The 12,540-nt window shown below is 34.7% G+C and overlaps 1 protein-coding gene and 1 pseudogene across 17 annotated transcripts in view; both read left to right on the forward strand.

The window, feature by feature from the left end:
- Positions 1-12,540, forward strand: part of ADGRL2 (adhesion G protein-coupled receptor L2) — a 177,470-nt gene that overhangs the window by 89,995 nt on the left and 74,935 nt on the right. For all 17 annotated transcript variants that reach the window (XM_032633476.1, XM_032633545.1, XM_032633526.1 and 14 more), the window contains one exon: positions 7,051-7,264. In XM_032633476.1, coding sequence (XP_032489367.1) covers positions 7,051-7,264 — 214 coding nt within the window. The remainder of the gene's footprint in view (positions 1-7,050; positions 7,265-12,540) is intronic.
- On the forward strand, positions 2,124-2,509 carry LOC116754702 (annotated as a pseudogene).

Raw genomic sequence — 12,540 nt, forward strand, 5'->3', positions numbered from 1 at the left:
TAGAAAATAATAATACGTATCTCATATGGTTGTTATGAGATTTGTAGTCAGTATATATTTGTACAGTCCTCAGAGGGACTTCTAGTGATGATGGGGTGGAGAGGATGGCAAATCCTCTTCCCCCAAACAAGTATAAAACTGAACAAAATTGTCAACAACCACCATTTTAGGGCTCTGGAAATTAACCAGAGCCAAATAAGAAATTGGGAACGATTTCTTTAAAAAAAAAAAAAAAAGCTGATGGAACTTTTGGTACACACAGTTCAAGTTTAAAGCCTTCTAGCCTGGGGCTGCTTCTCCCTGCACCCTACACTCTTTGGCTATGTCACTGTGGTTAGTTTAGTCAGAGCAAGGCTGGCCTTGAAAATCTGTGACTGAGCTGCCAGGGAGAGCTGGCTTGATTTGGAGTAGAGTGTGGGAACCCATGCCCAGCAGTGTTGTCAGTAAAAGTAGTAAACACTGTGGAAAACAGATGGGGAAGACCCCTAGCTCTTGCTAACCTGAGGCTGTGGTCCCAGGTGGGGAGACTGAGTGCCAGTCTGAAACATAACCAGGAAACCTTGGAAATGAAAGAACCAAACGTTCTCTGCGTTCTTGACTGACTGAGAAGCTACACACAGAGCAGAGATGCGGGGGACGTGGCAGAAAGTAAATAACCAAGGCTGACTTGAAAACTGCTTGAACTTTGAACTCTCCCTAACATACAGGTCAAATCAGCAGAGGGTGGAGACCTTATTATGGGTTCATGGTTTTTGTGCAAAGTCTTTGCTCAATCATTGGCTGATCACTAAGCTATGCAGAGACAGGTGTGATCCCTAGGAAGTCAAGCTAGAAAATAAAAATAAGAATTAAAATAACAACGACAACAATGAACAGAGACACACAGCAGCTGCAAAGTACAGGGGAAGACAGAGTCAGCAGATTAAATTCAGTCAGAATGCTAAAAAGAAAATATCACAACAGCAACAATTCTCAGGGGACAGGAATCTAGAGTAGCTAACAGCGTATTATTTTAAATGTCTAGTTTTCAACAACAACAAAAAATTTGCAAGCTAATGCAGAGAAACAGGAAAGTTGACCCATACTTAGGAGAAAAACCATTCAATAGAAACTGCCTCTGTTGTGGGCCTGGATGTTAGATTTAGCAGATAAATATTTCAGAGTGGCCATTATGAATATGTTCAAAGATTAAAGTAAAACTATATTAGAGAATTAAGAGGAAACATGATGATGACTTAACAAATATGTAATAGAGAAAACCTATTTTAAAGGACCTTGGAGAAATTCTTGGCATGTCTTAGTTATTGTATCAGTGTGTTGCAAATAAATAAATTTTCTTCCCCAAATACAGATATCCTACCTTCATCTGAACCCAGATATTCTGATTTAGTAGGGCTGGATTTGGGCTTGCAGATATGTCTTAAAAAATACTTACCAGATGACTCTGATGCACACTCATATTTGGGGGTCAGTCATATACTCTTAGCCAGTGATTTTTTAAAAAGTCCTGGGGCTTCCCTGGTGGCAAAGTGGTTGAGAGTCCGCCTGCCAATGCAGGGGACACGGGTTCATGCCCCGGTCTGGGAAGATCCCACATGCCGCGGAGCGGCTGGGCCCATGAGCCATGGCCACTGAGCCTGCGCGTCTGGAACCTGTGCTCTGCAACGGAAGAGGCCACAGCAGTGAGAGGCCCGCGTACCGCAAAAAAAGAAAAAAGTCCTGAAAAATGTGCCATTAAACAATTAAGGATGAATTCGTGTACAAAGGAAGAAAGTGCAATTAAGAAATGGTACTGATACCTGTGATGATTTCTTCCTGTGACTCAGTATAGTAAGTCATTAATGTGATATAAATAAAGGTGTAAATAAGTGTTTTTAGGAATAAGTTTTGTTCTGACTTTTCATAAGATTTACTTAGTGAAAATGTTGAATTTTAAAAATTAATATTAATTGCAATAGTTTTATTTAAGACTTTCCAAACTTCTTTGAAGTCCCATTGCTGATGGAAGAGTTTGAAGCCATACCCCTTGAAGTTTTCAGGAAAATAGGGGAGAAGTGCCCAAAGAAAGCATAAGAATTTACATTTTTCTGAAAAATTTATGCTTTCTGCCATCCGCTGCTACCATGGCGTCTGTGATAAAGCTTGTGGCGAAGGGGGGCAAAAAAAAAGAAGCAGGTCCTGAAGCTTACTCTTGACTGTACCCATCCTGTAGAAGATGGAATCATGGATGCCACCAATCTTGAGCAGTTTTTTCAGGAGAGAATCAAAGTGAATGGAAAAACTGGGAATCTTGGTGGAGGTATTGTAACAGTCGAAAAAAGCAAAGCAAGATTACTGTAACTTCTGAGGTGCCTTTTTCCAAAAGGTATTTGAAATATATCACCAAAAAAATATTTGAAGAAGAATAATCTATGTGACTGGTTAGGCATAGTTACTAACAGCAAAGAGTTACGAATTGCGTTACTTCTAGATTAATCAAGATGAAGAAGAGGAGGAAGATGAGGATTAAAACTCAGTTATCTGTAATATTTTGTATGAGTTCTTGAATAAAACTTAGGAACCAAAAAAAAAAGTTTATATGGGTTTTTCTTTTGATTTAATAATTGGCCCGTGTTTATTTTCTCCCTTCCAGTAAGTCTTTGGTTAAAATAGTTAATCCAGAAAGAATCCTGACTAATTCATACATGTACTTTTGAGAATTTTCTTGGCAGTACCATACAATCTACATTATTGTGCCATAGTCCATCCATGCTAACATTTTCATATGTTTATATTTTAAAGAAATAGAGCAACAAATGTCTTAATTGTTGACCACTTGAAAATGTTAGAATAGCATGTATACCTGATTAAAAGGAGCTTGCCTGTTTAGAATAATAGATTGGTGAAATTTGATAGGACTTTGAAATGACTTTAATTCTTCAGAAAAAGAAATTAAAACCCAGAAAAATAAAATGACTTAGCCAAGTTCACAAGGCTGACCCGGACATCTGTACTGTTCAGTACTCTTTCTGTATGTCCATACTTGCACAGTATAGATTTTGCTCTCAATAAGTTTATGGCACACATCGCTACATTTCCACAAATACAATTTTCATCATTATCTATATGTTGTGTGAACCTTTAAAATAATTGTTTCCTGTCAAATTCACTAACATTTTTTGGTGAATTTCAGATGGTATGAAAAATTATAAAGTTAATCTTGTTTGTATTATCAACATGGTGGCTTGAGAAGTCACAGAATCCCTTTCTGTTCATGGCCATTACTAAAAGCATGGGCTCTGGAATCTGAGAACCCTGCACGCGTTAGAATCTAACTCACAGTAATCCTTGAGACCCTGAATTACTTACTATTTAATGCCTTAGTTTCATACTCTGTAAATGGGTATTGTTACAGTTAACTACTCCATTGTTTTTTGTTGTGTTGATAGTTGTTGATGATGCTGGTGATCATAAAAAGGGTGATCCATAAAAAGCAGTTTGGACAGTATCTAAACATTGTAATTGCTATGTAAATGTTAGCTACTATAATATTTACTTTTTATTTTTTTCTTCATATTTGTTTTATATGGAGATATATATATATATATATATATATATATATATCCATATCCAGTTGGAAACACAGGATTTAAATAAAGGAAGGTTCATAAATGTCTGTCTTTGTGAGAAACACTAATGAACTCCAGTGGTACCTAGAAAATAATTAATTGACAGAATTTAAACATTTTTTTTTGAGGATGTAACAATTTTATTGATTATTAAGTGTTTATCTGTTTCTTAATGCTCACTCTTTGTTTTCACTGCCGAAGGCAATAGATAGTACAGAGGAAAACGCATTGTAATTTATATTGTTTTAAACAGATACTAGTTGTTCAACTTGGCAATTTGGTTTGATAGCAGTTATTGGAATTATGTATCATGTACCAATCTAGGCATTAGAATTATAACTATCATCAGAGTCTAGCAGGGGAGATATATATTAAAAATGAATATCCACAGCACCATGTGGTAATAACAAGTGATTTTTAAATTTTATACATAAGTATAAAGTTCAGTGGAAACAGGTGAGAGAGCAAGAATTTAGTAAAGAGAACACATGATTTAAGGCAATAATATTATAGCATTAAATAAAGCAACATTCACCATTAAGAACTCATTCAGTTCTGTGCAATGAAAGTATAAGTACCATGATCTGTTCTTCAGAAAATTCTGTATTGGAAATCTACTACATTAGTAAAGTGTGCTGATCTTTCTATTTTTTTTCCTTTTCTTTTTCCATACTTTACCTTTTTGGATGACTAATATTAAGGCTTTAAAAATCCTTTCTCTGAATTATCAAAACAGCAAGACTTCTGCAACTTCTCAAATATCTTTCAAAAGCAGAGGAAAATTCATTTAGAACCATAACTATAATCCTGCAAACTATCAACAACAAAAATTAAGGAGCTCAAGTTAAAAACCACAGTGCTTCAGAATCAATTCTATATTTTTGACAAATACTACAACTTGTGAATTTTGGCTCCAAGTCAGTCTTTCTTTTTTTTTTTTTTTTTTTTTTTTTATGCGTTACGCGGGCCTCTCACTGTTGTGGCCTCTCCCGTTGCGGAGGACAGGCTCCGGACGCGCAGGCTCAGCGGCCATGGCTCACGGGCCCAGCCGCTCCGCGGCATGTGGGATCTTCCCAGACCGGGGCACGAACCCGTATCCCCTGCATCGGCAGGCGGACTCTCAACCACTGCGCCACCAGGGAAGCCCCAAGTCAGTCTTATAATAACATTTTCTCATATTTTTAATATTCTCTAATAATATGATTTACAAGGTATTATAATTGCAAATCATCTCTGGCTTTAAAATATGCAGTGCTCCAAAATTTTATATGATGTCACTTGTTTGAATTTTCACACAGCTTTTTGCCACAGAAGTGTGTCTGCTTCTGAAACCCTAAAACATATTTTCATTTAAAACAAATATAATACTAGCTTAAGCTGAATTATTTGTATAAGCAGTACAGTATCAGCAAATGGAAGAAAGCAATAACATATGTAAAAGTTTATTTATGAACTTGGGAAAAGGTTGAAAGGTTGGCCCCATTACTGTTTTTCATGATATTGCCCAGCTCCGTTTCTGTATTCCTTCTTCATTGATAGTGCGCTTCTCTTTATGTAATCTCGTAAGACCATAAATCTTAGTGAAAACCTACCAAGGTTGGCGTTTGCCTCAATCCCCTGAAGATTTCTGTGCTCTAAGCTGTGTCTTTTTCTTCTCTCTCCATCCCAATTACATTTTTAGTTTTCTCAGTAGAACTGAGAACTCAGCCAAGTTTGAGAATTGCTGATTTTCTAAATCATACCAAGGTACAGCCCACTAACTAATCCTTTCGCAGGATTGTTTGCATTTTAGAAAGAAGATGCATGTTTATCCAGGAGACTGTTTATTTTATTGTATTAGTGAGAGACATTGTGCAATAGTTAAAGAGAACAGGTTTTAGCATTGGATTGACCTGAACAGAACCTAGCTCTTCAACTTAGAAGCTTATGTCTTGGAACAGTTTACTTCTGAATGTCATTTTTTTTTTTTTTCCAGTAAAAAGAGATATAAGGGATAACTCATGTGATGCAGAGTAATTAAAAGGATAGAGATAAGAAAAAATACAGAAATTAATGCTAGTCTTTTATAAAAGAAACGCTATAGCTGGCAACAAGTTAGAGAACTGAAATAAAAAATTGGGTCAGTGTAGAAGTTTTTGATATGGTAGGTAACCCATAGGTAGCACACCAGCACACAGAGATGTGCTTCTCCCACACATAGTTGTTGTTGGCTGTTCTCGGCTTTCTCTGCTTTTACCTTTGTTCTATGCTCTGTTACTACTTTAGAGGACCCCTGGTTGAGAACCGTGATTAAAACCTAAAATTCTAATTTCTTATTCTATTTGGAATCTTTTTTTTTTTTTTTTTTTTTTTTGCGGTACGCGGGCCTCTCACTGTTGTAGCCTCTCCCGTTGCGGGGCATAGGCTCCGGACGCGCAGGCTCAGCGGCCATGGCTCACGGGCCCAGCCGCTCCGCGGCACGTGGGATCCTCCCGGACCGGGGCACGAACCCGTGTCCCCTGCATCGGCAGGCGGACTCTCAACCACTGCGCCACCAGGAAAGCCCTGGAATCTTTTTTTTTATAGCACTCATGAACATTAGTTATCTACATTCCGCCTAATACACCATACTTAAGTTCATATGGCACTTTCTATTAAGTGCTTTTCTGTACATTATCTCATTTTAGAGTCATACAGGTAGGAAAAAATAATAACATCATAGATGTTTCATCTCCATTTTGTAAATGACAAAACTGAGTCTCAGAAATTTTGCCCCTTTGGGGGGTTTCAGCTTTTTGGACTGGATTGGAGCAGTGCTGGCTCCTTTGAATGCCCATCTGCTGAATCCTTTCATTTATGTCAGTTTTCAGTAAAGAGTCTACAAATTGAAATAAGTTATTGTGCCATAAGTATGATACTGTCATAGTGTCTTAGTTATTTTGGGAGACGCTAAGACAAATGTATTTTTAAGATAATTCCATTAACAGCAATTAATATGTCTACATTAAATGGGTAAGGCCAGTGTCCTGTGTAGCAGAGCTTTGATTTCATTCGTAAATGAAAACCGTTCTTTTTTAAATTGTTGCATTCTGTATTTGTATATCTTGTCACTCGTTATAAATCCATTGATCAAATGCGTCATTTTTCTTTGGGTTTACTCAAAAAGGGCCATTTAGTTTCTGATTGTGACTAGGTTATACAGAAAATATTTTATTAAAGTAATTTAAAATTGTCTTATAAAGATGAATAATCCAGCTAAAGATATATATTAAAAATGTAATAATACATTAGTGATTCATAGTAAAGATCCAGAGAATTATTGAATAAATATATGAATGATGGCTTGAAAAACATACTTCGTATGACATCTCTTGGATATAGACATGACTCATATTACTTGAAAATGCCTTATTAAAATAATATACTTCATAAATGAGTTAATTTTTTTTTTTTCTTTTTTAAGGTTTCAGCAGAGCAGCTTTACCATTTGGGTTAGTTCGTAGAGAATTATCCTGTGAAGGTTATTCTATAGATCTACGATGTCCCGGCAGTGATGTCATCATGATTGAGAGCGCTAACTATGGTCGGACAGACGACAAGATTTGTGATGCTGACCCATTTCAGATGGAGAATACAGACTGCTACCTCCCAGATGCCTTCAAAATTATGACTCAAAGGTAAATGTTCACGTGTTATTATCCCATTTTAGTTACTACATCCAAATTCGTAAAAGTATTATCATAACTCCAGACTGGATAGATACAATGCGTATCTCAGCCTATTCATTGAAGTGAGTTAGGGTTTTACCTACTAATGTTGCCTTCTACTTTATAATATTTCAACAACATTTAAATCTCTATATCATTTTTATATAGATTGACATATCAGAAGGAATATGTATTACAGTTTTTTTATATACATCATAGAATAAAAGTAATTGAAATGTAATCTTGTTTTTTAAGCCTTCAAAATTTTGAAATATTTTATAATATCAAGAATGTTTAAATGTCTGGGTCTTTGGCAATAATTGTTCCTTAATTTTTTTAAATTAGTAAACTTAATTTTTTCAGCAAAAATGAGCAGAATGTACACAGAATTATCATACTCCATCTCCACACGTGCAAGACTTCCCTAACCATTGACATCCTGACATCCCCTACCATGGTGGTACATTCATTATAGTAGATGAACTCACATTGACACATCATTATCCCCCTAAGTTCTCAGTTTGCATTAGGGTTTACTCTTGTTGTTGTACATTCTGTGGGTTTTGACAGATTTATAGTGACACTTATTCACCATTGTAATATCATACAGAATAGTTTCACTGACCTAAAACTCCTTTGTGTTCCACCTACTCATTCCTCCCTCCATCTAACCTCTGGCAACCGCTGATCTTTTTATTTTCATACAGTTTTGCCTCTTCCGGAATGTCATACAGTTGTAATCCTACAGAATGTAACCTTTTCAGATTGATATCTTTCACTTAGTAATATGCACTTAAGTTTCCTACATGTCTTTTCATGGCTTAATAGCTCATTTCTTTTTAGTGTTAAATAATATTCCATAGTCTGGATGTACCCCAGTTTATCCATTCACCACCTACTGAAGGATTTCTTGATTGCTTCCAAATTTTGGCAATTATGAATAAAGCTGCTGTGAACATCTGTTCAGGTTTTTGTGTGAACATAAGTTTTCAGTTCATTTGGGCAAATACCAAGGAGCATGATTTGTTGGATCATATGGTAAGAGTGTGTTTAGTTTTGTAAGAAACTGCGAAACTGTCTTCCAAAGTGACTGTACCATTTTGCATTCCCACTGGCAACGAATGAGAGTTACTGTTGCTCCACACCTCACCAGCATTTAGTATTGTCAGTGTTTTACATTTGGGTAGTCTAATAGGTGTATAGTGATATCTCATCGTTTTAATTTACAATTCCCCAATGACATATCATGTTGAACACCTCTTAATATACTTACTTTGCCATTTGTGTATCTTTATTGATGAGGTGTCTGTTCTGGTCTTTTGCCCCCTTTTGTAATTGGGTTGTTTTCTTATTGTTTAGCTTTTAAGAGTTTTTTATTTTTATTGTTTTGGCCACGCTTCATGGCTTGCAGGGATCCCAGTTCCCCTGACCAGGGATTGAACCTGTGCCCCCTGCAGTGAAGCACATAATCCCAACCACTGGACTGCCAGGGAATTCCCTTAAGAGTTTTTTAAAATATATTTTGGATAACAATCCTTTATCAGATATGTCTTTTGCAAATATTTCCTCAATCTGTGGCTTGTCTTCTATTGATCTTCAGTTTTAGAAAAACAAACAAAATAAAAACAACAGATTAAGAAAGTTAAAACATATAGCGCTCATTCTCTCTCTTTTTCTTCATATATAGATAATAGGAAGGAAGGGAGGAAGGGGGGTGAAGGAAGGAAGGAAGGAAGGAAGATAGAAAGTTATTTGGGTAATATACCAATTTTGGTTAATTTTGTGTTTTAAAAATGATGTGTTGGAAAGTGTGTTATAAACTATAAAATATATGAATGATATCTCTTAACTGGACAGTTGTGTTTCTACAAGTAAATAGAATACAAAAAACTGCTGACAATGGGTATGGACTTTCCTCTGCCTTAACACAGAGCACCTAATTCTTGGCATCTTTTCTTTTTTTTTTTCGTAAATTTTGGTACTCTTGGCATCTTAATTAGAGTTTTCTTATATGTAAGGTATTAAAATTGTGTTTGTTATGATTGAAAGTAATATCCAGCAATCCCAGTTATTTGGAACATAGAGACTCTGAAGGAACAGAAGTTTCACAGAGTTATACAATGTTGATTTTGTATTTTGTTTACTGGGAAAACCCTTTATCTTTCTATTCAAAGCTTACACCCTCTCCTCTTGCCTCTTTTCCCCCACTGAAAACAGTCCTCTGTCCAGTTTTGTAGCTTGTATGCTAGTCTACCTTAAAGTAGAGCAGGAAATTTTCTAGACTGAGGTCTGATCAGTGTAGGCACAGTGAAATCATCTAAAGGTGATAAGAGCGATTAAGGAAATAATGGAAAAACTTTTTTAAAAATCCAGTCTATAAGACTGTGGGTACAAATTGCTGTAAAATCTCTAATTTCAAACAGAATAGGTATTAGCATATTTTTATTGATAGCAGATTATAGTAAGTTTTTTGTTAATGTTGATACTGATCAAGATATTTTTAATAAACAAGAGGACATATATAATACTTTTGAAAGATTTCCATCAAAATGCTTTTATTTTTAGTTTTTAAAGGGTAGTTTGTAAAAAATTAAGGTAAAATCTTATTTGCACAAATGGCACTGGATAAAGTTTTTTTGTGTTTTTTTGTTTTGTTTTGTATTTTGTTTTTTTTTAAAAAAACAAAAGTCCTTTATGGACTATGTAGGATTTGAAATCTGGCTTGTGAAACAAACTACGTAGGATAATATACCTTCTTTAGAAGAATGGATTCTGTGCTCCAATAAAATTGTAATAGAACAATTGGCCCATAGTATTTAAAAAATTGAGAACTGCCTATAGCAGGCAGACAATAAAGATAACCCCTGATAACTGACCATTTATTCATTCTTAATATGTTGATCCGACTGTTCAGTGGTAGTGATATCACATGAGCATCTAGAACTAAGCCAGAGAGAAATAGGAAGTGAAAAATGATTATGTACAATTACCTGTTTTTATTAGACTGACAGGCAAAAAAGCAGTGGGAGTTAGTACAAAGAGAATTTGAAAAGAGCTGGCCCTGAGGAATTGTGCTTTGTAGGTAACTTACTTTTGTTTGTGGGGTTATACATTTAAATACATGGTTAAATATCTAGCACAACACATAAGCCTTATCATACTTGTTAATATAACTGTAATTGCATAGTATAGGAAATGTACAAGTTAAGATAGCAAGTTATTTTCATTGTTTCATTATGTTATAAAAGCAGGGCTACATTTTTGATAATACATTTTAAAGGAAATAGAGTTTGGGGTATTTAAATTCTGTGAAAGCATACTGTAATTTCCTTGCTATCAAAATCTCTGAACAATTTACGGTGTGTTAGGGAAAATAAGGGGTTAGTTCCAAAACTGCCTGTAGAAACTCCGTTTTTATATTGTTGTATTATACTAGTGGCTTATTATTATTTAATCAACACAATGACAATTTAAACATGAACACTTTATTGACAAGGAAGACGATGTTAAGAGACTTAAAAATGAGTTTCATAGTGGTAATTTATAAGTACTCCATTCTGTGTATGTCAGATTATAAACCCTAAAGGAAGTCCACCATATTTGACTATTACATAGTTTGAAATAGCTGTAAGGAAATTAGGTAGACAATATTTTTGCAGCTGAATTATTACAGAATAACTATTGAATGTGTAGAATACTTGTCCCTATTTTTTTTAAATTTAAAGATACACTTTCAGTATTTACAAATAAAGTAAGAGTTATTTTCACCAAATTCCTAATAATTTGACAAATTTTTCCATTTATAATCATCAGAAAAATGTGTTAATAATGTAGAAAATCAGACTTCTTTTCTTTAATTTAAGAGATTTCTCTTTGGAAAAATTAAATAAAAGCATTAGATATTTTTCTATTAAATTTGAAACTCCCTGTTTTCTAAATATAATAATGGATATAGGCACAGACATTTCAATACCATAAAATATGTTTATATTATAATTCAAGGCTTTTCTACCCCCACCCCCCACCCCCACTGTCATCACTTCATCAGTTGAGAGTCAAGTAAATAAACACACTTGTAACTCTTGACTGTGGTGATAGTAAAAGTATCAATAATTGTTATTTATTCTCTATTTTCTATTTCCTGCTCACTTAAAGGTATGAAACCAAGACTCTATTACTAACTGATTCTACTTGTCTTTTAAGTACACTGAATGGCTCATCCTAAAAAGTGAGAAATGAAACTCCTTCCTAAAATGATACGTGTTTTAATACTCTATAAAATGATCACCATTAGAGATAATTTTTTTAGCACTCTTTGAAGATAATTGTAGTGGGGTAACTTAAATATGAAACAGTTTCAGCACTTTGAATTCATTAAAGCAAAGAAAAAAAACACCTCTTATTACTACTCTGAAGTATTTGATGAATAAGTAAATTAGAATTTTGCTAACAATACTGTTTCTTTGTAGCATTGGGTACAATCTAGTTAAAGTGATGTGCTAAATTGTACCTGAGATCCTCTTCTGGTATTGCTTATAACTGTCCCTTTGTTCATTTATTCACTCTAAGAACTTGCCAGTTCATCATCAAGGTGGTTTGGTGCTTAGATTATGCTTTGTAATTGTCCTTAGGTTTTTCTTTTTTTATTAGCACTCCAGCCAAGAGATCTGAAAGTAAGAAAGTATGTAAATGTTTACTGGGTTTAAAAAAAATATTAAATGTAAGGTTAATGGGCGTAGGTAGGTCCAGTTTTTCAGTCTTAACTCATACTATCAGATGTACATCAGTGTACCTCTGTCAGTGCAAAGAGGTTCTAAAAGTAATATGTGCTGCTCTCAAGAAAATGATAAGAATACATGCCTCAGTTTTTTCCCTGCAGTAGGAAAGGTATATTTTGTGTAATTGATTCAAAGATAGGCCCTTTTTTTGTGTGTTGAAATTGCCCAAGGAAGTAAATAGTGTCCTAGACTTAGGGAACTAGCCTGATTCCTTCAAAGATTTTAGCCAATTTTTTTAGCCCACATATGGATACCAACTGGCTAGAACCTCATAGCACAACTACAGTAGGTTACTTATTAAATAAAATACAGTATATTTTTGGTTGTTAAACTACCTATTTAAGTTCCTTTAAGTTATTTGGGAAACATGGTGGAATATAAATAAATAGTTCAGCAAACAGTTGTTTTTACAGATCTGGCACTTACAAGAGTGTTGAAAGAAGAACATACAGATGAAGCAAACATAAA

The sequence above is a fragment of the Phocoena sinus genome, chromosome 1 (assembly GCF_008692025.1).
Source record: "Phocoena sinus isolate mPhoSin1 chromosome 1, mPhoSin1.pri, whole genome shotgun sequence".
NCBI classification, from domain to species: domain Eukaryota; kingdom Metazoa; phylum Chordata; class Mammalia; order Artiodactyla; family Phocoenidae; genus Phocoena; species Phocoena sinus.